Below are 24736 nucleotides of genomic sequence, written 5' to 3' on the forward strand. Positions count from 1 at the left end.
CTAAAGACAAAAGGATGAAGATGGACTCTTATGCCACACACAAAAATTAACTCAAAGTGGATTAAAGATCTAACATAAGACCTAAAGGTATAAAAATCCTAAAAGAAAATACAGGGGGAAAATTTCACAACACTGGGTCTAGCAATGATTTCTCGGATATGACACCAAAAACACAAGCAAAATTAAAGAAAAACAGGCAAATAGACTATATCAAACCTAAAAACTTCTGCATAACAAAGAAAACAAAACAATGAAAAAGAGTGGAACAGGAAATGAAAATTTTCATTTAAAAAATGGGCAAAGGACTTGAACAGACATTTCTCTAAAGAAGACATACAAATGTCTAACAGGCATATAAAAAGATGTTCAACATCACCAATCATCAGAAAAATGCAAATCTAAACTCCAAGATACCATCTCACAATCATTATGATGGCCACTATCAAAAATACAGAAAACTAAAAAAAAAAAATACAGAAAATAGTAAGTTTTGCAAGGATGTGGAGAAACAGGAACCCTTTAAGCACTGTTGTTAAGAGTGTGAAATGGGTGCAGCTGCAATAGGAAACAGCAGGGAAGTTCCTTAAATAATTAAAAATAGAACTATCATCTTTTTTTTTTTTTTTTTTTTTGTATTGTCTAGCATTCTTTTTTTTTTTTTTTTTTTTTTTATTTTATTTTTATTAGTTGGAGGCTAATTACTTTACATCATTACAGTAGTTTTTGTTATACATTGATATGAATTAGCCATGGATTTACATGTATTCCCCATCCCAGTCCCCCCTCCCACCTCCCTCTCCACCCGATCCCTCTGGGTCTTCCCAGTGCACCAGGCCCGAGCACTTGTCTCATGTACCCAACCTGAGCTGGTTATCCGTTTCACCCTAGATAATACACATGTTTCAATGCTAGAACTATCATCTTTTAGCTATCTTGCATCTGAGTATATAAAGAGAAGACTGGAAACAGATACATCTGCACACCCATGTTCACTGCAGCATTATTCACAATAGTCAAAGAGGTAGAAGCAACTTAAATGTGTACTGATCAATGAATGGATAAATAAAATGTGGCATATACGTACAATGGAAAATTACTCATCCTTAAAAAAAGAAGGAAATCCTGTCATACACTAAGACATGGATGAACCATCCAGCAATTCCACTTCCAGGTATGTATCTCAAAGAATTAAATGCAGGGACTCAAACAATATTTGCAAACCACTGTTCATAGCAGTGCTATTAATTAACAGCCAAAAGATAGCAATAACCTAAATGACCACTGAAAGATGAATGCATAAGCAAATAATGTGATATATTTACAAAAGAATACTATTTAGCATTAAAATAATGAAAAGAAAATGAAATTCTGACACATGCTATAACATGAACCTTAAAAAGATGCTAGGTGAAACAACTCAACACAAAAGGACAAGTATTGAATGGTTTCTTTTATACGAAGTGCTTAGAACAGTCAAATTCATAGACAGAAAGTAGAATGGTAGTAACCAAGGGCTTCGGGGAGGGGAGAATGAGCAGTTATTGGTTAACGAGTGAATTTCAGTTAGAGACGATGGAAAAGTTCTAGAGATGTATGGTGGGGATATGTGAGAAACACACATGAACGTACTTAATGCCACTAAATTATACATCTCAGAAGAGTTAAAACGGTGAATATATATGTTAAATACATTTTACCACATTACAAAAAAATTCTAAAATAAGTAAATAAAAGTGAATTTATTGACAAGAGAAGCCTTGTCTTGTCCTGAGACTACAAAGAAATTTCTTCAATAGAAACTCAGAAAGAGGAAACATTTTAAAATGCAAGTTCTTCATTGGGTAACAGATAAAGAGCATAACACAGGTTAATAAAAAAAATTCTATAAGGAATCAAAAGATGTTTAAAACCTTTTGACTGATATAACACCAAAATGAATTTAAGTGTTTAGATAATAGGCCAGATTAAATATCCTTAGGCAATTTTATATAAGCAATTACTGAAACCAAGCTTCTGATGAAAGCTGTATGGGAGGATCTGAGGTTGCCCTCTGTGGCTAGTACATGGTATTTAGAAAGCTCATACTAGATAAATGACTTATTGCAGAATAAAAAGATCTGTAAATTAATAATAATTTTTTAAGTGGGCAACATATTTCACCAAAGAAGGTGCATGAACAGCTCAAGAACATATGAAAAGATCAATACCATTAGCCCCAAAGAGATACCACTTAAATCACCATATTAGCTATAATAAAAATTTTTTAAAAGATGAACTTGAAGATATAACCTCATTAGGAACCCTCACACACTGAAGTTCAGAATATAAAATAATGCAGTCACTTTGGAAAACAACTTGGCAACTTCTTAAAATAGTTAAAACAAAAATTTAACATATAACCCAGCTACTCAGGCATCTAAGAAAAGTGAGAACATTATGTCCACACAAAGACTTGCATGCTAATGTTCAGAGCAGCATTATTTTTCACAGCCCCAAATGGGAAACAACCCACATGTCCTTCAACTGGTGAATGTACAAAATATGGCACATCCATCCAATCAGCTATTATTTGACAATAAAAAGGATTAAAATACTGATATGCTGCAACACACATGAATTTAGAAAATAACATGGATGAACTTAGACACAAATTAATGAACAACTAAAAAAGACCACATATGATTACATGCATATAAAATGTTCAGAAAAGGCAACTCTGCAGAGACAGAGAGTAGGCTGATTAGTGGTTACCTGGGATCAGGGTGGGAATGGGATTACTGCAAACAGGTGTGAGGGATCTTATTAAGGTGCTAAAATGTTCTAAAAATAGACTGTGCTGTCAACTGTACAATTCGCTGAATTTGTTAAAACTCACTGAATTATACACTTGAATAACTTCCACAATACACAATTTACACCTCAATAAAACTGTAATAAAACCCAAAAAACAGGTTTATGTTCCAGACTCCCAACTGGTACAGATATAAAGCATCCTCATATGGATGTTGGGGAATGTAACAAGTTAACATCCTGGAACAAGCCTCTTCTCAAGATTTTTACATATTTAATTCTCTCTATAAATTGCATCTTTCCAGAAAACAAATCAGGGTTTCCATCTTTTCACAAAAAAATTTCAACTGGGATGAATAATTCTGGTTAGCTATAATTCTTCCATGTCTAGAATATCTCTGGCTGGTCCATTTAGAAGTAACTATATAGACCAATTTATCACTCGGGGCTACCTTGGGGAAGGAGACAAGGAAGAAACCAAAACCATTATCCAGAGGTAGCACTGCAAATTAAACCCATTAAATCCCAGCAAATATTGCTGAATCTCAGATGACCATTAAGCATGTCTTCACTTTCAAAGCTGAAAGTTTACCCGTTTCGTTCTCAAGAGCTGCCTCAAATTTCAACTTTAGGAACTCTGCACCACATGGAGTCATTGGGGCTCCTTCAGAATCCTACAACTTGAGACCCAAATCTAACTGACCCAGGGTTTTCAGTTCCTTTTTCACAGTTAAAGATTATTATTCAGATTCCACACTGACATTTGTAAGGAATAACCCACTAACATCTATTCCTTTGATGTCTATTTTCATAATGGAAAACTTAATTGAAAACTTATTCTGTATCATTTCTACATTCTATTCCTAAATTTTACTACAAAATCTCTTTAGATTTTAGCATAGGTACTCTCCAGGTGGTAGGGGATCACAATATCAGCTTCTTACAGTGGGCAAGTCAGGTTACATGAATGACAGAACTCTGCAAGAACAGATTCCCCCTCTAAAGGTGGCAGCTGATACCCAAAACCAGTTGACTGCCCCACAGAAATATGGGCAGTCATATTTGTTCTTGTTGTCAGCCCAGTAACTTTTCAAGACAAATTTCTTTTTGGTATGAAATTTCTTAATTTTTAAATGGTGACAACTACTTACACACATGTATGCACGCACGCACGCGCGCGCGCACGCACACACACACACACACACACACACACACACACAAACTAAGACACATCAAAGGGCCCAATCTTAGCTTGTGACCTTTGCCACACAGAATGTTTACACTCTGATTACAGGAAACTGTCCTTACTATAGACAAATGTTTAAAAAATAGAACTCTATCTTGCAAAAGACAATCCATCCAAAATAGCTGTATTCAGTACCCGTTTCCCAGTGCCCACCCCTCCCAGTCCCTCGTCTGTTTTCCTAGGACAGTTACACACTCATGGCTCAGACAGCCTGGAATATGCCACTGAGATTCCCAGTCCCCACAGCCAACATCCAGAGCAAACACAGGGGTTGGAGTGCTTTGTCCAATGAAAACATTCCCTGATGGCAAACTTGTTTGACCTCTACTCACTTGATCCTGTGCATAGCTTTTGAGCAGTTCCAGCATTGAATATTTAAAAAGCATACTGCATTCTCACCATGCCAGAAGTTCAGTAGTTTAGATGAGTTATGTTCTATCACACTGGAGAAACTTGAAATGCCAATGAATCAAAAATGTTTTCGCTTCAGAGGTTATCAGAGGTAGAAAAAGAAGGAAGAGAGGGAGGGAGAGAGGGAAAGAAACCTCAGAAATCATTAGTCCCACTCCTCCATTTTACCAGCAAAGAAACGAAAATTCAGAAAGGTCAAATGATTTGTCCAAGGTTATAAACACAGTGAGTTAGTTGGCAAAATGGGACAGAACTCAAGTTACCTGACTGCAGTCAGGTCCTCTTTCTGTAACACAACATGGCAGTAGAAGGGGAAGCTAGGAGAGAAAGAAGTCTGAAGAAAACAGGTTAGTAAGGTGGGTCCCATGCACCCCCCTCCCCGATTTTTATATTCACAATTTTGCCTTTTAGGATTAGTTCACATGCTACTTTCTTCTCTTTCCACAGACTTTACCAACCCTTCCTCACTCTCTACCAAACGTTGACATCCTTGCAAAGAAGAAGGGTAAATGACAAAAAGATACTTTTGCTAGCTGCCAACCCACCAAAGCTGCAGCTACTAATCAGTGCTGTGGCAGTATACACCCCCGGTTTTTAATAAGGGACCACTGTAACTAAATTTCCTACTAATCAATGCTGTGGTCCTTTACACCCTAGGTTCTTAATGAGGGAGAACTGTGCAAACCCACACCCCGCACCTTACTATATTTCCAAGAATTATTCTGCAGAGTGAAATCCCCGATGCCTGATGAGGCCAGAATTACTTTTGAATGTCTTCTCACACTCATTGCATTCATACTCCCTCCTTCCAGTATGAATTTTCAGGTGTTCTACAAGGATGGAGCTCCGGCTAAACGTTGCCCCGCAGTAGTTACATTCATAGGGCTTCTCTCCAGTATGAATCCGATGATGTTCATTGAGAGACGAACTCTGACTGAAGGATTTTCCACAGTCCTTACATTTATAAGGCTTGACACCCGTGTGTATTCTCTGATGACGGCTGAGGAGTGAATGGGTAGGGAAGGCTTTCTCACACTGGGTACACTTGTAGGGTTTTTCTCCTGAATGAAGTCTTTGATGATAAATTACAGATGTAAAATGGCTAAAAGTCATCCCACAATCATTACACAAATATGGTTTTTCTCCAGTGTGAATCCTCTGATGTCGGGTAAGGCAAGAATTCTGTCTGAAGGCTTTCCCACACTCACCACATTTATAGGGTTTCTCTCCGGTATGAATTCTCTGATGTTTAGAAAGGGATGAGCTGTGACTGAAGGATTTTCCACAGTTGTTACATGTGTAGGGCTTTTCTCCTGTGTGAATTCGCTGATGCTGAATAAGAGATGAACTGTCACTGAAGGGCCTCCCACAGTCTTTACATTTATAGGGTTTCTCACCTGTGTGAACTCTCTGATGTTTAATGAGGTGGGCGCTTAGGGTGAAAGATTTCCCACAGTCATCACACTTGAAGGGCTTCTCTCCACTGTGAGTTCGGTGGTGTGGCGTGAGAGATGAGCTGTCACTGAAGGCTTTTCCACACTCATTGCACAAGTAGGGTTTCTCCCCAGGGTGAACTCTCCTATGCTTGGTCGGTGAGGTGTTATAGCCAAAGGCTTTTCCACATTTGCTGCATTTATGGGTTCCTTCTCTAGTCTCAGTTCCCTCGTCTTTATCTACGGCTGCATCTTGACCTAAACCTTTCCAACATTTTTCACACGTAGAGGAGTTTTTCTTACTGAGGGATGAGCTTTGAGTAAAGGCTACTCCGCAGTTACTACACTTCTGAAACTTCTCCCCTGCACAGCTTTTCTGATGTTTCTGATGTTCAGTCCGAGAAGAAGAGTGACTTAAGGCTTTCCTGCCTTCGTTACATTTCCTTGGCTTTTCACCACTGTGTTCTTTGCGGTTTTGAACAAGGTCTGAATGAAAACTAAAGGGTTTCTTGCCTTCATTGTACCTCCGAGATTTCTTCCTTAAGTAGACTCTCAGATGTTTAATTAGATCCGAAGGTGGTTTGAAGCTACTTCCAAAGGGACTCCTTTCTGGATCAAATTCCTCACCCTTACTGCCTCTCCCATGAGTTTTCTTCTGTGTGGTTTGTCCTTGTGAATGTTCCCTATTGCTACAACCATCCTCGAATCTGCCATAACGTTTCCAGGATTCTCCCACTGAGTCACAATCGCCACTCATTAGATACCTTTCTATTATTTTGTCTAAAGTCGATTCTTCCATAAGAACATCTTGACTTCCGCCAGATTCCTTCAATCCACCACCAAGTTCACACTCTAAAAGAAATAACAAACAGAGTATTTCCTGTTTGCAATAAAGAAAGCTGCTGCATTTGGAAATAGGAACAGAGACCATAGAAACTGTAAGAAACAGGGCCTGGAAAATTTTCAGAGTCTCATAAAGCAGGGAAGGAACAAGTGACGTGGGGAAACTAGGGGAACTGAAAGTTTAGGAAAAATATTGAGGAAGATGATAGGTTTGTGCTTTATAGTTAGAGATGCAATTTCTGTAATAGGTTCAAACTTACTCTCCTTACATCAATTTATTCTCTTTCCAAATAATAATATGACAGTGCAAGTGTTTATTGAATAATTACCAAATGCCAGGTCCCGTACCAAGCAATTTACTCAAATTTCACTTAATTTTCACAATAACCCTATGAAGTAGGACCTGTCATCATCCCTGGTTTATAGATATAACAACTAATCACACAGAGTGAATTGTAATTAGCTTACCCAAGGTCACATGTAAGTGCGAGAGACACCCAGTCTGACATCAAAGCCCACTCTCTTGATCCCTAAACCACAATGCCTCTTCTCAAAGCAGCCTAATACCACTAAGTTTATAGACAATGTTAATCACATCACAAACATGCAATAACATCTATGTTAGACTTTCAAAGGTTACCACCCATCTGGCCCTACCAACCTTGTTGCTTAGTTGCTAAGTTGTGTCTAACTCTTTTATGACCCCATGGACTGTTCCAGGCAAGAAGAATGAAGTGGGTTTCCATTTCCTTCTCCAAGGGATCTTCTCAATGCAGGAACCAAACCTGCGTCTCCTGAATTGGCAGGTGGATTCTTTACCACTGAGCCACCAGCCCCCTACCAATCTTGTGGATATTCTAACCAGGCATCTATTTACTGTCCCTGACAGGACTACATTTTCAGTCCTGTTTTTTCAGTCTTAATGCTTCAGACTGCCCAGAATTCAACCCCTTGAATTTTGTGCACTTTCACTAGCACAAAAATAAAAATCTGGTAAAGTCGAGGGTTCAAGTCCCAGAGTCTCTAACACCATACTCTCAAGGTATGGCTCCTCTCTGAATCTTCAGTTCTGTTCAGTCACTCAGTCGCGTCCGACTCTTTGCAACCCCTGGACTGCAGCACAAAAGGCTTCCCTGTCCATCACCAGCTCCCAGTGCTTGCTCAAACTCACGTCCACAGAGTTGTTGATGCCCTCTAACCACTTCATCCTCTGTTGTCCCCTTCTCCTCTTGCCTTCGATCTTTCCCAGCATCGGTCAGTTCTTCGCATCAGGTGGCCAAAGTATTGGGAGTTTCAGCTTCAGCATCAGTCCTTCCAATGAATATTCAGGACTGATTTCCTTCAGGATGGACTGGTTGGATCTCCTTGCTGTCCAAGGGACTCTCAAGAGTCTTCTCCAACACCACAGTTCAAAAGCATCAATTCTTCAGTGCTCAGTTTTATGACCTAACTCTCACATCCATTTATGACTACTGAACAAACCAAAGCTTTGACTATATAGACCTTTCTCAGTAAAGTAATGTCTCTGCTTTTTAATATGCTGTCTGGGTTGGTCATAGCAAGGAGCAAGCATCTTTTAATTTCACCGCTGCAGTCACCATCTGCAGTGATTCTGGAACCCAAGAAAATAAGGTCTGAACCTTGAATTCCTTTATTAATTCCTTTATTTATCATTCATCTTGGCTCTTTTTTGTTTTTTTCTTTCATCTGAGCTCTTAATCATGAGTTTACAGTATCACTTTTGTAAGACTGATTTTTATTTTTAACCAGACAACTATAAAAAACAAAACACTGGACAGCTCTGAAGACTTCATGGGGGTTTCCCTCTATGGTCTCAGTTGCCGGCATGCCATCCAGACTAAGAAAGATCGGGAAACTTAAGGGCCACGTGAACCACAGGCACGGCAAACACTGGAAACGTCCTGGAGGCCAGGGTAACACTGGTGGCATGTGTCACCACAGGATCGATTTTGACAAACATCACCCAGGTAACTTTGGGCTTCTGTGTGGCTCAGACAGTAAAGAATCCGCCTGCCGTGTGGGAGACCTGGGTTTGATCCCTGGGTCAGGAAGACCTCCTGGAGAAGGAAATGGCTACCCACTTCAGAATTCTTGCCTGGAGAATTCCACGGACAGAGGAGCCTGGTGGGCTACAGTCCACGGTGTAGCAAAGAGTCAGACACGACTAAAGGACAAAGGTCACACTACATTAATTTTGGGCAAGTTGGTATTAGGCATTACCACTTAGCAAGGAAGCAGAGCTTTTGCCCAAATGTCAACCTGGATAAACTATGGACCTCGGTCAGTGAGTTGATACAATAAACGCTGCCAAAAACAAAACTGGAGTTGCTCCTATCGTGATGTGGTACACTGGGGCTACTATATAGAGTTCTGAGGAAGAGAAAGCTCCCAAAGCAGCCTATCACACTGAAGGCCAAATTCTTTAGCAGAAGAAATGAGAAGATTAAGAGGGGTGGGGGCTGTCCTGGTAGCTTGATGCTACATGGATGTGGAAGTTAGCCATTATTTAAAATTCTGATTTTTTTCTAGAAATTTTCTACATATTTTAGGGTAGAAAATCTATGTATACAATATGTAGTTACTTTTTTCATAATTCTTTCCCATCTCACTGGTTAATTCTTCATAAAGATAGCTTATATGAGTTATATAATAATCCATCATATCAATGTTACTACTAATTACTTCTGTATGGAATGTTTATCAAATGATTAATATTTTCTCAGAAGTGAGTCATAAAAGTGACTGAACCAAAGGGTAGAAAAGTTCTATCACCACACAATACATGATCAGAAGTACCTGATTACTCATCTCTAGTCAAATGCGTTTTCTCTAGACCTTTGCAAATTTGATTCATAATAAATAGTGTTATTCTTTAAATGTAACTTACATTGCTGACCAGTGACTTGGAACATTTTTTTCATGTTCATAGCTATTTAAAGTTTCTTTCTATCAGATTATTTTGGTCAGCTATCTGTTGAAGTTCTTTGCTCATTTTTCTAACAGACTCAGGGCTTTGTTTGGTTTTGATTATGGCTTTGTTTGTCAAAAACTTTTTCTCCAGTATGTTATAAATGACTTTTCATCTGGTCCCATCACTTCATGGCAAATAGATGGGGAAACAGTGGCTGACTTTATTTTTGGGGGCTCCAAAATCACTGCAGATGGTGACTGCAGCCATGAAATTAAAAGACACTTACTCCTTGGAAGGAAAGTTATGATCAACCTAGACAGCATATTAAAAAGCAGAGACATTACTTTGCCAACAAAGGTCCGTCTAGTCAAGGCTATGGTTTTTCCAGTAGTCATGTATGGATGTGAGAGTTGGATTATAAAGAAAGCTGAGCGCCGAAGAATTGATGTTTTTGAACTGTAGTGTTGGAGAAGACTCTTGAGAGTCCCTTGGACTACAAGGAGATCCAACCAGTCCATCCTAAGGGAGATCAGTCCTGAGTGTTCATTGGAAGGTCTGATGTTGAAGCAGAAACTCCAATACTTTGGCCACCTGATGCGAAGAACTGACTTATTAGAAAAGACCCTGATGCTGGGAAAGATTGAAGGCAGGAGGAGAAGGGGACAACAGGATGAGATGGTTGGATGGCATCACTGACCTAATGGACATGAGTTTGAGTTTACTCCATTGAGTAAACTCAATGGACATGAGTTGGTGATGGACAGGGAGGCCTGGCATGCTGCGGTTCATGGGGTTGCAAAGAGTCGGACACAACTGAGCAACTGAACTGAACTGAAATAAATTGCACATCTAAATGATGCTTCTTTTACATAAGCAGCTTGGGGGGAGAGGCATGTATTTACACCAATGCTGCTAAATTTTACTCAAAACACTTTTAGATTCCATTTTCAAATCTACTCTCCCAGATGTTACTTAAACATAAGAAGACAATTGCCATCCTTTATTTGTGTAATTACACTGTAAACAGCCAAGAGGTTGACTTAAATGAAGGGCTAATAAGATGGACTAATTGTGGAGAGGGTACTATCAGTCTATGAGCCCAATAACCCCAGCAGGTACATGGTTCTGGCCCAAGGTTTGGTCCTGGAGGCCCAGGACACGCCCTGCACCCGGGACTGTGGCTGGCATCTCCCCAACAACAAGATGGCTTCTAGGGATGACATCTAAGTCTTCGTCATCCTCCTGTGAGGGCCAGGGAGTTACTCCTGACGGGTTCAGCCCTGAATCTCCCTCCACTATCCCAGTTTCTCCATGCATACGTCTCTCCCAACCCAAATTCTAAAGCTGTTTTCCTGACCTTCTTTACTGGCAATTTAACTGAAGAAAGGGGGCTTCTCTTATAGCTCAGTTGGTAAAGAATCTGCCTGCAATGCAGGAGACCCCAGTTCTATTCCTGGGTCAGGAAGATCTGCTGGAAAAAGAATAGGCTACCCACTCCAGTATTCTTGGCCCTCCATGGTGGCTCAGCTGGTAAAAGAATCTGCCTGCAATGTGGGAGACTTGGGTTCGATCCCTGGGTTGGAAAGATCCCGTGGAGAAGAGAAAGGCTACCCACTCCAGTATCCTGGCCTGGAGAATTCCATGGATATACAGTCCATGGGCTCGCAGAGAGTCGGACACGACTGAGCAACTTTCACTTTCATTGTAACTGAAGAAGGGGTGCCAGTTAGATCCAAAATTACAGCTCATGGCAAATAAAAAAAAAAGGAAGCTGGACTATAGAAAAGTGTTGAAGAAGACTCTTGAGAGTCTCTTGGACTGCAAGGAGATAAAACCAATCAATCCAAAAGGAAATAAACCCTAAATATTCATTGGAAGGACTGATGCTGAAGCTCCAATACTTTGGCCACCTGATGCAAAGAGCCAACTCATTGGAAAAGACCCTGATGCTGGGGAATATTAAAAGCAGGAGGAAAAAGGGAGGGCAGAGGATGAGATGGTTGGATGGCATCATTGACACAAAAGATATGAGTTTGAGCAAGCTCCAGGAGATGGTGAAGGACAGGGAAGTTTGGCATGCTGCAGTCCAAGGGGTAGCAGAGTTGGACATGAATGAGCAACTGAACAACAACAAAGTAAATTATTGTTTTTTCTTAAAACAAACCAAAGTATTGACATATAGTGAGTGTATGCATTAGTCACTCAGTTGTGTCCTACTCTGAGACCCCATGGACTGTAGCCCACAAAGCTTCTTTGTCCATGGAATTCTCCAGGCAAAAATATTGGAGTGGGTAGATTCCCTCCTCGAGGGGATCTTCCTGACACTGGGATTGAAACTGGGTCCCCTACATTGAACATAGATTCTTTACTGTCTGAGCCGCTAGGGAAGCCCAACTGATGTATAAATAATCATTTACTATAATTTTAAAAAATCTAGTTAAGATTTATTATTAAAGTGTAAGAAAGAGAAGAATAAAGAAAAAATGTAATTCCTCAAAGATAACCAGTATTAACATGAATGCTCTCCAAATATTAATAGTAAAACCCCGTATCTATACATTTAGATATACATATATATGTATGTTTTTTCTTCTTTTAACAAAACTGGATTATACTAAACATGCTGTCCACTGGATGAATTCCTACTTATTCTTCAAGATTCAATTGTTAATTATCCCCTTGCTCCTATATTTTCCCATTGCTCCTTATACATGCCATCATTATAGCGTATATCCCATTATCAACACATTTTGTCCTGATTTCTCTATCTATGACATCCATGGAAATTTGCCCTTCAAATCTCCTCTGGGGCACTTACTTGACAGCCCCTGTTGATGCTCACTGACTCTACCACAGCATCACACCAAGGCCACTTCACCAGAGGTACTCCCAGTCAATGAAAAGAGTGGCAATTACACTCGGGCCCATTTCTGCGAGGCATACGACTCTGCTAGATGACTTTGGCAGGGAGGTTCATTTTTGGCTTTGCTAAAATCTTCTCAACCTGCACTTCAATCTAAGAAGCTTCCTACTCAGCCTTCCATCCTTCCCTCTCCCATCACAGGAATCAGACCTGCAACACATTCCTAGCAATCCCAGCCTCTTCCAGTCCCTGGAATTATCCCCCGCCAGTAAGTCTCTGATGTGGCCTATCTTGGCTTCCTTCTCAGAGGACCCAGACTGAGTGTCTCTCCTATTAAAGTGAACATTCCGGGAAGGCAAGGTAGAAATTTTCATCATCTATGTTAGCACCAAGACCACCTAACATTTCACAACCTCTTTCAAATGACTTGGTAGGCAACTGTTTCAATGTCCTTCTTTATTTTTCACCAACCCACCTGGTCTACAGCCTTTGGAGACTTCTTTTTGCAGCAGCCGTGGTAGTCCAGCCCACTTCAGCTGGGAAACCAAATCTAACTTGGAAACTGGAAAGCCTGTTCAGAGAAAATAGAAAATGCCTTTTTATTGTCTAGAACAAAGACATTCCAACATTCACAGCCTTTAGTTCTTCAGGGAAGAGAAGAAGTTGTCAAAAATAGACTTCAGTACTGGAATTTGAGGAGAAAATTGGGGACAGTATGGCCTTGATGACAGCAAAATGATGCTCAACATTTTCAGTTCAATGGAGCAAAGACTTTTTTCTTTTAGAAAACACTATATAAAAGTACATTTTTAGGACCCATTTTAAGGTTTAGGCATATGACTCCTGTAAACTCACTCAAAACCTTTAATAGCACTTATCTTCCAATGTTAGCGGACAAAAAGATACTCATGATTTAGACACTAAATCATGAAGAGAAGATGTCTTTACCCAGAAATTCTAGGTTCCTATAGTTCTCCAGCAGCACTTCCTTATATATCTCCTTCTGAGAAGGCTCCAGTTTCCTCCACTCTCCTCTGGAAAAGGTGACAGCCACGTCTTTAAGTGTCATGGATTCCTAGAACACCAAAGACAGCCTGTGTGCACTGTGTTACTCCCAAACAGATTCTAAGAATTCAGAGAAGCAATAGATGTGATGGTTTTCAAGTCTTTAAGAATCTGCAAGCAAACTACAAGGTAGCTACTATACAACCATAACAAGTGATATAAAACAAGATTATGATGCAATCCCCTCCTTTCCCATTCATTCCTTGATGTGAAATGCTATATAACGAGTCTCTGGAATGACTAACATTGATCAAATTTACCCTAACATACTGATTTCTGGGACTAACAGAAAATATTAAATGAAGAACACAAATTACATTTCCCAATCCCAAAATCTGCAGAATCAACGTAAGTTCTATAGGCTTTAAATTAAACATGGAAGAATAACATCACTAACTATATTCCAAATTATAATTTCCAGTTGATTCTAAGTAGCAATTATTTTCTATCACAATCAAACAAGGATTTGTGTTCAATAACATACACTTACAATTACTCTAAATTATCAACAAGCGCAATTAATCACTAAAATACACTTTTCGCAGCATCCTCTATAGCAAGACATTTTGAGAGTCAGTACAGCAGAGTGGCTGTTAGCACTGCTTTCCTGTGGCTGCTGTAACAAATCACCAGAATTCTGGTGGCTTAAAAAAACAGTAATTTATTCTCCCAAATTCTGGAGACCAGAAGTCTGAAGTCCAGGTGTTGGTGGAACAGGGCCCTCTGAGGGAGAATCCATTCCTTGCCTCTTCCAGGTTCCTTAGCTGCCAGCATTCCACGGTGTTCCTTGGTTTGTAGCCTTATCACTCCACTCTTCACATTGCTTTCTCCTGTTCCGGTATTCAAACTCTAAGTGCACTTTAATGCCACCGAGGGCCCACCCATGCAATCCAGAGTAATTTCCTCATTTCAAATCCTTATTTTATCACACCTGCAAAGACCTTTTCTCCAGGTAAAGTAACATTCTCAGGTTCCAGAGACAAGGAAGTAGATATATCAGGGAGATATGTCCCTGATACATGGCCACTCTGAGCCATTACCAGGCTACTAGAGCACCATTATTTACCATTGCAAATAAGAATTTTTTTCCTGAAAATTATTGGTATATAGAAAACACTGATTTGTAATCAGCTACTTTTTTCAGCCTCTAAATGAATTTCAGTACATGTTCAGTTGATTCTCTGAGATTTTCCAAAAAGACTACATTATCTGTAAATAATATACAACTTCTTTCATATCCATACTTACCTCATTTGTTTCTTATCACACTGGATTGGCTAAAATATTCAGAAAATACTCATTAATACAGTAAGGTGAGACATCCTTATCTTTTTAATGGTATTGTGAGGACTGCTTTTTATTTTTCAACACTATCCAGATGCTTTTTTTATCATGTTCAGGAAATATAACTCTATTTCCACCTGACCAGTCTTATGAAGAATAATTGCTGGATTTTAGTAAATAATTTTGAGCTTATTAGAGTCAGACGTATGACCAATTCTGATAACTGAAGTAAAATAGCATTTGAAGAATGAGCCCTAAGAATGTGAAAACTGAGATGAAAAGGAGATGGTCTTAATTAGTCTAGTGTCTTTATACCACCCAGGAGGAGCTCATTGAGTATTTACTTAAAACTGAAAGGTCTGTAACCATATATGATGAAATATGTTAACTAGACTTATCGTGGTGGTCATTTTAGAATATACACAAATATCGAACCACTACATTATATACCCGAAACTAACACAATGCTGGGTGTCAACTAGACCTCAATTTAAAAATTAACTTAAGAATGAAAATGTATGGTTTGAAAAAAAAAAAAATAATGAAAAACCAGTGAAAGGAAGCTTACCTGGGCCTCAGTATTTGGAAGAACAGAAACTGTTTTATCTTCTTCAGGGTTCTCCTCTTGGGAAACAACAGAATCTTGAGAGATTGGTTCTAGGAAGGGGAAAAAAACAATTCAGCCTTTCAAATGGGCTCCTCAGACTAAAAATTATTATATGTGCCACTCTGGAGAAAAAGATCAGATTAAACAAAGAAAAAGTTTTTCCTATGCCCTTCAAACACAGAACAGCCACACATACAGTTTCGTACTGAAACCCAAGCTTTCCCCCACTACCCTCTAAAATATTCTTTCAATTCCTAGGCTCATAAAATCTGATTTCTTTCATTCTATATACCTACTACTTTAATGTATTTACTTTTCATAATAATAATATCTATGAGATGTATTAATGTGGAACAGCATATGTGCAACGTCATGTAGTAATTTGCTTCTTTCATCTTGCACAAGAGTCACTTATCAAATGAAAACATTCTTTTGGGGAGTTTACTGTCATTATCTTGAGACAATCTCTCCCACTTCCCCCCTTCACCTATTAATCTCACCTTTCTTTTCTTCAAGCACTTGGGTCAAATCCTCTACTAGGGTCACCACTTCCTCACTACTCTTAGGATGTTGCGATTTGACCCAAATCCTGATCTCCCCAGGCAAGATGGTCAGGAACTGCTCAAACACCAAAAGCTCTAGAATCTGTTCTTTCGTGTGGATGTCTGGTCTCAGCCACTGAACACAGAGCTCCCATAGCTGATTCAGGGTTTTTCTGGGTCCAGCCTCTTCAGAGTAACAAAACCACCTGAACCTCTGTCTGAAAGACTCTGGGTCAGCAGTGTCTCCTTTCATGAGAGCTTCTGGATTCCCGGGAGTCTCCATCCTAAAGACTTTGTTCTGTTCACTTGAGACCAGAGTGTGAGGATCTGGGGAGACAGCTGTCATCTCGTTTAGGCTACACCTGCTTGCAATGTGTATCACCAACAGAAATCCAGTCTCCTTTAGACTCTGAGTGTCAGCACAGTCCACCAACAGGTAATCTCCAGCAAAATACCAAGTGTTTCAAGGATCCACTTTTTGGTCCTGCAGAAATCATCAAGAAATATAAGATACAAAATAAGTGAAATAAATTGTGAATCCTAAAAAAAAACACTGTTTTTGATTTGGTTCTGTTATAGAAACACATACACACACACACACACACACACACACACACACACACACACACACACACATTCTCAGAGGCAGAGAACTGCCCTGCCCAGGAGAAGTAGGTGAAAAGCTGAGAAGTTACCTGAGGGTAATTAAAGGAACAGACCCTCCAAGAAAACAGTTTCTTCAGATACTCCTTATCAGCAAAACATATCAGAAAAAGCTCACTGCTACAAGAGGCTCCAAACCGAGTCCACTCCTGCCCTCTCCTGGTGAATGGCCACAGTTTCCCACCAGTTGCTCAACTCAGAAACCTGATTTCATAATTGACTCTCAGATTTCTCACACAATCAATAACCAAGTTCTGGTGGCTTTATTATTTCCTAAGAACCTCTCTATTCTCTACTACTGAAATTACCTAAGCACAGCCTCATTCAATTTCAGTCTTACACTGAAGCCTACAGATTTCTTCTAATATCTAAAATATGGTTTTATAACTCCCCAACTGTCTCAAGATAAAATTCAAACGCACAAGTCACGCATGATGATCTTGAAACCCCGTCCTGATGACCTCACCTTCAGCTGCTGCTGCCCTGATGGACCTTGCAGCCATAAAGAGGTATCTCTCCATTTCCAGCAACTCTTAACCCCTTCCGCCTTTACAACAGTCATTCATTCCCTCCCCCAGGAAAGCTGCCAAATTTCCTCTATCAAACTTGCTCTTTAAAACCCGACTCCACTGACACCTCTTGGATGAGGCTTTCTCTGATCCCCAAATACTCTTCTGCGCAGTCGGCCCTGTGTTGCACGCCTTCTCATTCCATAAACAACTGACCATCTACAACGACCTGGAACCTGGCACTATGCATTTAGACGCGAACGAGTCAGACAGGGCCCCCACCCTCACAAATCACTCAGGAAATGACAATACAGTCTCAGATGCGCTACACTGCGACAAGTGAGGACACTCTCCTCCAGCTACAACTGCAATTAATTACCCACCTCCGAGGGGCACAGAGCGCCGCACACACTATGCCTGACGTCATTTATTCCTCTTCCAAATACTAAGCGCCCACCACGTACCTAGAGACGCGCTGGACACCTGGGAGTCCGCAGTGGCTAAGACACTCGCACTGGAACTCCAAGGAGCTTACAATAAAGGCTCCGTGAAAATGTGACGCAGGCAGAAAGAAGTTCTCAAAAGAGGAGGAGGGGGGATTTGGCCCACGGGGTACACTCGGCAACGTCTGAAGACATTTTGGCTATCACGACTGGGGAGGTGGGATGCTACTGGTACCTAATGAGTGGAGCCGGGGATGCTGCTAAACATTCCGCAAAGCACGGGACAGCTCCCCCTACCCACACGCACACACAATGACTTTTCCCGCCCAAAATACCAAAGTAGCGAAGTTGCAAGACCGTGGGCTCAGGGAAGGGATGGAAGAAAGCTCCATCCAGGAGCGCGCTTATCTCCCGCATAAGCTGCAATGTTGGGAGTGCACAGCGAGATTGCCCTCGGCCCCCACCCCGTCCCAGGTACGCCCTCGGAACTGGCAACCTGGCCTCGGCCTCCAAACTAGGGGCTAGGGGCAACCGCTACCTGCGTCAAGAACCGCAGCCAGCACCAACGCCACCGCAATGAGCTTCTAGAAACTGGTCCTGCAGGAGCTGCGCGCGCAAGGCGGCGGGGGACTAAATGCGCCTGCGCAAGAGCGCAGAACTACGATTCCCGGGATGCGCTTGTCCCGCTGTGCGAAAGGTCTGCGGTTTCCATAGGCTCCCACCCCGGCCTGTTGCGCATGGTGGTCTCCGCTGCGGAATTATTGCTGCGCCAGAGGCCTAAAGGCCTAGAGTCGTCTCAGGCTTTCAGATCTATGATGTTCTGTTCCCTTGGTAACCTCAAAGCATCCTTCCCCTCTTCCTTCCTTACCCTTACCTGAAATCCAGGCTGCAAAACGCCCACCGCAGAAGTACATTAGCAATGCATTCAATACAAGTCATAATGCCGCAACTTGAATTAAACAAATATCAAATGTATTACTTTTACACCTGCCACCATGATTGTCTAAACCGCCATCATGCCTCGCCTGGATTAATGCAATGGCGTCTTGATTTCACTTTTCTTCTTTTGTCTCTTCACATTGCAGCCAGAGAGATGCTTAAAAAACGAAAAACAGCTTATGAACTTCCTCTGCTGAAAGCCCTGAAAAGGTTTCCCATTTCACCCAGTGTAGAAATTCTGAATTTCACAGTGACCTACAAGGCTGATGGAATCTGGCCGCTCATAAATTCCCTGACCTCTTCCTCTACTTGTGTGTTGCCACAGTGACCTCCTCGCTATCTCCCTCTCCCTCCTACCTGCCTGGTACTTACGGCTGACTTGCCACCTGCCTAGGTATCTTGTATGGCTCCTGTTCCCACCCTTTCATATGTTCTCAATGAAGCCTTGGGTCAGGAAGATCCCCTGGAGGAGGAAATGGCAACCCACTCCAGTAATCTGGTGGGGAGAATTCTGTGAACAGGGAAAGCTGGCACGTTGTGGTCCATGGGTTAGCAAAGAGCAGGACATGACTGAGCGAGTGAACAGGAACAACAGAACAGAGCAATTTTATGTGTTTCCATACGTGGAACCTAGAGCCTAGATAACAAGAATCATATCGCACACACTCTGTATATAACTCCTTTCATCTACAGTATGTCTCTGAGATTTATCATTATTGTTGCCTGTGGTTACAAATCAATGAAAATCATTTATTTTCATTGCTGCCTAGTATTCCCCTATGACCTTTAATGTACACGACAGTTTCCTCTTTTCACAGTCCCTTGCCCAGCTTCCAGGCCGTATCTTATATGGAGGAGGAAGTTTATGTGTGTGAAGGGGTGAGCCTGTCTGATTTTTCTGCTTCCTCTAAAATCACCCCACATTAAAGAAACTGAAAAGCCATGGTCCTGCCTGCTCGTCTCCACCCCTAGTTTTACAGAAAATGACACCCCATGCAGGGAAGGGGCTTGCCCAAGGTCACTCAGCTGGTAAATGGCAGAAGCCTTGGCTCTGACCAGAAGCCTCTCAGGAGGAGGAAGCACATTTTCCTGTATAGCTAGATGGAGGAGGGCAGCTGAGGGCTCTGATCAGGAGTCCCAGACAGGAGTTTTGAAAGTTGTTTAAGTACCAAACTGTATCCAGAAGGAATATTAAAAGTGAAAGAGGAACACTCTTGATTGAAACCCTGGGTTCCCGAGGCAGCCTTGGAAGTGTCTCCTTAGGATTCTGGGGACCTCTGAGCTCCTGCAGCTCTGAACTGCCTCAGGGATATCAAGGCCTTGTTTCCAGGCGCCCATGGCCCTGACTCAGCTGGGACTCCAAGGATTCAAGAGCCACAAGAGGCCATGATCTCCTGTCTGGGAGTGCTGACTATTGCCTGAAAAGAAAAAAAAGAAAGCTCTCCTGCTTAACCACGTGTACTTAAAAAATTAAAGATAGACTTACTATCAGTTCATTCAGTTCAGTTGCTCAGTAGTTTCTGACTGTTTTGACCCAGCATACCCCACTCCTAGGTATTTACTCACCAGAAATGAAAACATATGCCCACAAAAAGAGTTGTGTGGGAATGCTTGTGGCCGCTTTATTAATGCATATGCCCTGTCAGGTGAGTGTATGCTCCTCGGTTCTTCGTCTCGTCACAACAAAGATTTGGAGTAAATGGACATTAAAGCCCCCCTTGGCGTACCAAAGCTCTCGGGTCTTGGACAGACCGTGTTATAGCTCTCAGGTCTCAAATGGACCGTGTTATAGCTCTTAGATAAATCAGTGTTACAGCTCTATTTTATTTAGATAATAGCAGGAAAATCCATCTTCGAGGCGTGAGGGCATGTCGACCCAAAAACATGAAGAGAAGAGCACCCCAGCACACAGGAGAGAGAGAGAGCTCCTCTTTTTTATTTGTTTTTCTCTCCCTGGGCCTGTCCTATGTAAATTGGGCCAGCCAGGAGTGCTATTTGTTTTACCTCAGGTCCTCACTCCAGTCCTCGGACCTTCCTTTGTTCTATTTTCACAGGCTTTTCCCTTCCAGGTCTTTTAGCCACCGCCATTCGGGACTCCTTTTCCTTATTCTAACTACCTAACATGTTGCAAACTGGAAACTATTCAAATGTGTGGCAACTAGTGAACAAATTGTCTTACATTCACATAATGAAATACTACTCAGAAACAAAAGGGAGCGAACTGCTGAAATATGCAGCAAGTATAGCTGAATCTCAAAAGCTGTAAGTGAGAGATGCTAGACAAAGAAACAGTTCATACACTGCATGAATCCATTTACATGCCATTCTAGAGAGACAGAGCTACAGGGACAGAAATGAAATCAGTGGTTGCCAGTTACCAGGAGTGGAAGGAAGGGACTCAGGGAACTTTTGGGCGTGATAGAAATACTCTATAGCTTGATGATGGTGGTCATTACATAATTTCATATGCCGGTCAAATTATATGGGCTTCCTGGGTGGCTCAGATGGCAAAGAATTTGCCTACAATGCAGGGGACCTGGGTTCAATCCCTGGATGGGGAAGATCTTGAAAGGTTGTTGCTGAATGAAAAGATGCGGGGATTCTTGGCCTCTGGAGGAGAATTCAATCTGGGGCCAGAGATGGGGCTTGATTGCTCAGAGCTTTTGTGCAATAAAGTTTTATTAATGTATAAAGGAGATAGAGAAATCTTCTGACATCAGCATCAGAAGGGGGCATAAAGAGTATCCCCTGCTAGTCTTCAGCTGGATGTTATATAGTCACTAGCAGTCTGTTAATGAAAGAAAGGAACATCTTACAACTCAGAATGGCACCAGGCCCCTCATCCATTAAATGCATTTTGGGATAATCTTGGCACCAGATGATTCATCCCAGGCCATAAAAATATTGACTTGAATCTTGTAGAAGGACAAATTACTACAAATAGTTTCTTTTACATAGGTTAGGGGAACAATATCTGAGTATAACATACTGGTTTGTCAAGTAGGTTCTGAGCCATTAGGTGGAACTGACTTGAAGACAGAGTCTGGGGTAAATGCATAGTACATTAACATAGCTTAAGACAAACATTTCCATAAGAAAAATGCATTGGTTAACTCAAGGTTTGAGAATAGTTAACTTCAAGTGAAACCAGGTGTCATTATGGCAACACAGTATTTTAAGAGAAACCTCCTTTTAAATTTGTATAGAGAAGGAAAAAAAAATCTCTAGTTTGTTTCCTCCTGCTGCTTAAGAGAGATAAAAATGTCTGACACTTGAACCTATTTCCTCCATTTGGAGACCCCTGGCCTTCCTGCCTGTTACCCTCTCAATCTCCTGTAAAAGGGAATGACTACCCACTCCAGTATTCTTGCCTGGGAAATCCCATGGACAGAGAAGCCTGGCCACTATATAAACAGACTTGTACTCCTTAAATATGTAAATTTTATTATGATTGAATTATCCCTCAATATAAATGAAAGCATAATTTTATGTGACTGTTCACAGCAGCTTTTTCTTGGTAATAGTTAAAAACTGGAAACATCTTAATGACCAACAAGTAATGAATGGCTACAAAATAAACAATAATAGGACAGCCATACAATGGAATACTTCAGAACAATGAAAAGGAGTGTTTATTGATACATGCTACATCCAGATAAATTTGCTGGCATATTGAGTGCAGCACTTTCACAGCATCATCTTTGAGAATTTGAAATAGCTCAACTGGAATTCCATCACCTCCATTAGCTTTGTTCATAGTGATGCTTCCTAAGGCCCACTTGACTTCACATTCCAGAATGTCTGGCTCTAGTTAAGTGATTACATCATCACCCAATGATTATCTGGGTCGTGAAGATCTTTTATGAACAGTTCTTCTGTGTCACTTCTTGCCACTTCTTAATATCTTCTGCTTCTGTTAGGTCCATACCATTTCTGTCCTTTATTGCACCCAACTTTGCATGAAATGTTTCCTTGGTTTCTCTAATTTTCTTGAACAGAGCTTTAGACTTTCCCATTCTCTTGTTTTCCTCTATTCCTTTGCACTAATCACTGAGGAAGGCTTTCTTATCTCTCCTTGCTATTCTTTGGAACTCTGCATTCAAAAGGGTTTATCTTTCCTTTTCTCCTTTACCTTTTGCTTCTCTTCTATTCACAGTTATTTGTAAGGGCTCCTCAGACAACCATTTTGCCTTTTTGCATTTCTTTTTGTTAGGTAGTTAGAATAGGGAAAAGAAGTCCTGAATGGCGGTGGCTAAAAGACCTGGAAGGGAAAAGCCTGTGAAAACAGAACAAAGGAAGGTCTGAGCACTGGAGTGAGAACCTCAGGTAAAACAAACAGCACTCCTGGCTGGCCCAATTTACATAGGACAGGCCTAAGGAGAGAAAAACATAAAAAGAGGAGCACCCCCCAAAAAAAGAGGAGCCAAACTCTCTTCTCTCCCTCTCTCCCGCGTGATGGGGTGCTCTTCTCTTTGCATTTTTGGGTCAACATGCCCTCATGCCTCAAAGATGGATTTTCCTGCTATTATCTAAATAAAATAGATCTGTAACACTGAACTGTAACACTGATTTATCTAAGAGTTATAACATGGTCCGTACGAGACCTGAGAGCTATAAGATGGTCTGTCCAAGGCCCGAGAGCTGTGACACGCCGAGTTGTGACAAGATAAAAACTGAGGAGCATACACTCGCCTGACATTTTTCTTGGTGATGGTCTTGATTCCTGCCTCCTGTACAATGTCATGAACCTCTCTCCATAGTTCTTTAGGCACTCTGTCTATCAGATCTAATCCCTTGAATCTGTTTGTCACTTCCACTGTATAATCATAAGGGATTTGATTTAGGTCATACCTGAATGGTCTAGTGGTCAGTTTTCATTCCAATCCCAAAGAAAAGCAATGCTGAAGAATATTCAAACTACTGCACATTTGCACTCATCTCACACGCTAGTAAAGTAATGCTCAAAACTCTCCAAGCCAGGCTTCAACATTACGTGAACCGTGAACTTCCAGATGTTCAAGCTGGTTTTAGAAAAGGCAGAGGAACCAGAGATCAAATTGCCAACATCCATTGGATCACTGAAAAAGCAACAGAGTTCCATAAAAATATCTACTTCTGCTTTATTGACGATGCCAAAGCCTTTGATTGTGTGGACCACAACAAACTCTGGAAAATTCTTCAAGAACTGGGAATACCAGAACACCTGACTTGCCTCTTGAGAAATCTGTATGAAGGCCAGGAAACAACAGTTAGAACTAGACATGGAACGACAGTCCAGTTCTAAATAGGGAAAGGAGTATGTCAAGGCTGTATATTGTCACCCTGCTTATTTAACTTATATGCAGAGTACGTCATGGAAAATGCTGGGCTGGATGAAGCTCAAGCTGGAGTTAAGATTGCCAGGAGAAATATCAATAACCTCAGATATGTGGATGACACCACCCTTATGGCAGAAATCAAAGAACTAAAGAGCCTCTTGATGAAAGTGAAAGAGAAGAGTGAAAAATTTGGCTTAAAACTCAACATTCAGAAAACTAAGATTGTGGCATCCGGTCCCATCACTTCATGGCAAATAGATGGGGAAACAGTGACAGGCTTTTATTTTCTTGGGCTCCAAAATCACTGCAGATGGTGACTGCAGCCATGAAATTAAAAGACGCTTGCTCCTTGGAAGAAAAGCTATGACCAACCTAGACGGCATATTAAAAAGCAGAGGTATTACTTTGCCAACAAAGGTCTGTCTAGTCAAGGCTATGGTTTTTCCAGTAGTCATATATGGATGTGAGTTGGATTGTAAAGAAAGCTGAGAGCCGAAGAATTGATGCTTTTGAACTGTGGTGTTGGAGAAGACTCTTGAGAGTCCCTTGGACTGCAAGGAGATCCAACCAGTCCATCCTAAAGGAAATCAGTCCTGAATATTCATTGGAAGGACTGATGCTGAAGCTGAAACTCCAATACTCTGGCCACCTGATGCGAAGAACTGACTCATTAGAAAAGACCCTGATGCTAGGAAAGATTGAAGGGGGAGGAGAAGGAGACAACAGATGAAATGATTGGATGGCATCACCGACTCAATGGACATGAGTTTGAGTAAACTCTGGGAGTTGGCAATGGACAGGGAGGCCTGGCGTGCTGCAATCCATGGGGTCACAAAGAGTCAGACACG

General features: G+C 41.2%; 1 protein-coding gene and 1 pseudogene across 1 annotated transcript; one reads left to right on the forward strand and one right to left on the reverse strand.

Moving 5' to 3' along the window:
• Positions 1-788: 788 nt before the first annotated feature.
• ZNF483 (zinc finger protein 483) lies at positions 789-18231 on the reverse strand. The gene is made up of 6 exons (XM_020906818.2): positions 18170-18231; positions 15975-16500; positions 15436-15524; positions 13467-13593; positions 12994-13089; positions 789-6732 (listed from the first exon to the last, which is right to left on the reverse strand). Exons 2-6 carry the CDS (start codon positions 16360-16362, stop codon positions 5165-5167), a joined length of 2268 nt encoding a protein of 755 aa, XP_020762477.2. The 5' UTR covers positions 16363-16500; positions 18170-18231; the 3' UTR covers positions 789-5164.
• On the forward strand, positions 8570-9243 carry LOC110146135 (large ribosomal subunit protein uL15 pseudogene; annotated as a pseudogene).
• Positions 18232-24736: the final 6505 nt, after the last annotated feature.

The sequence above is a fragment of the Odocoileus virginianus genome, chromosome 31 (assembly GCF_023699985.2).
Source record: "Odocoileus virginianus isolate 20LAN1187 ecotype Illinois chromosome 31, Ovbor_1.2, whole genome shotgun sequence".
NCBI classification, from domain to species: Eukaryota; Metazoa; Chordata; class Mammalia; order Artiodactyla; family Cervidae; genus Odocoileus; species Odocoileus virginianus.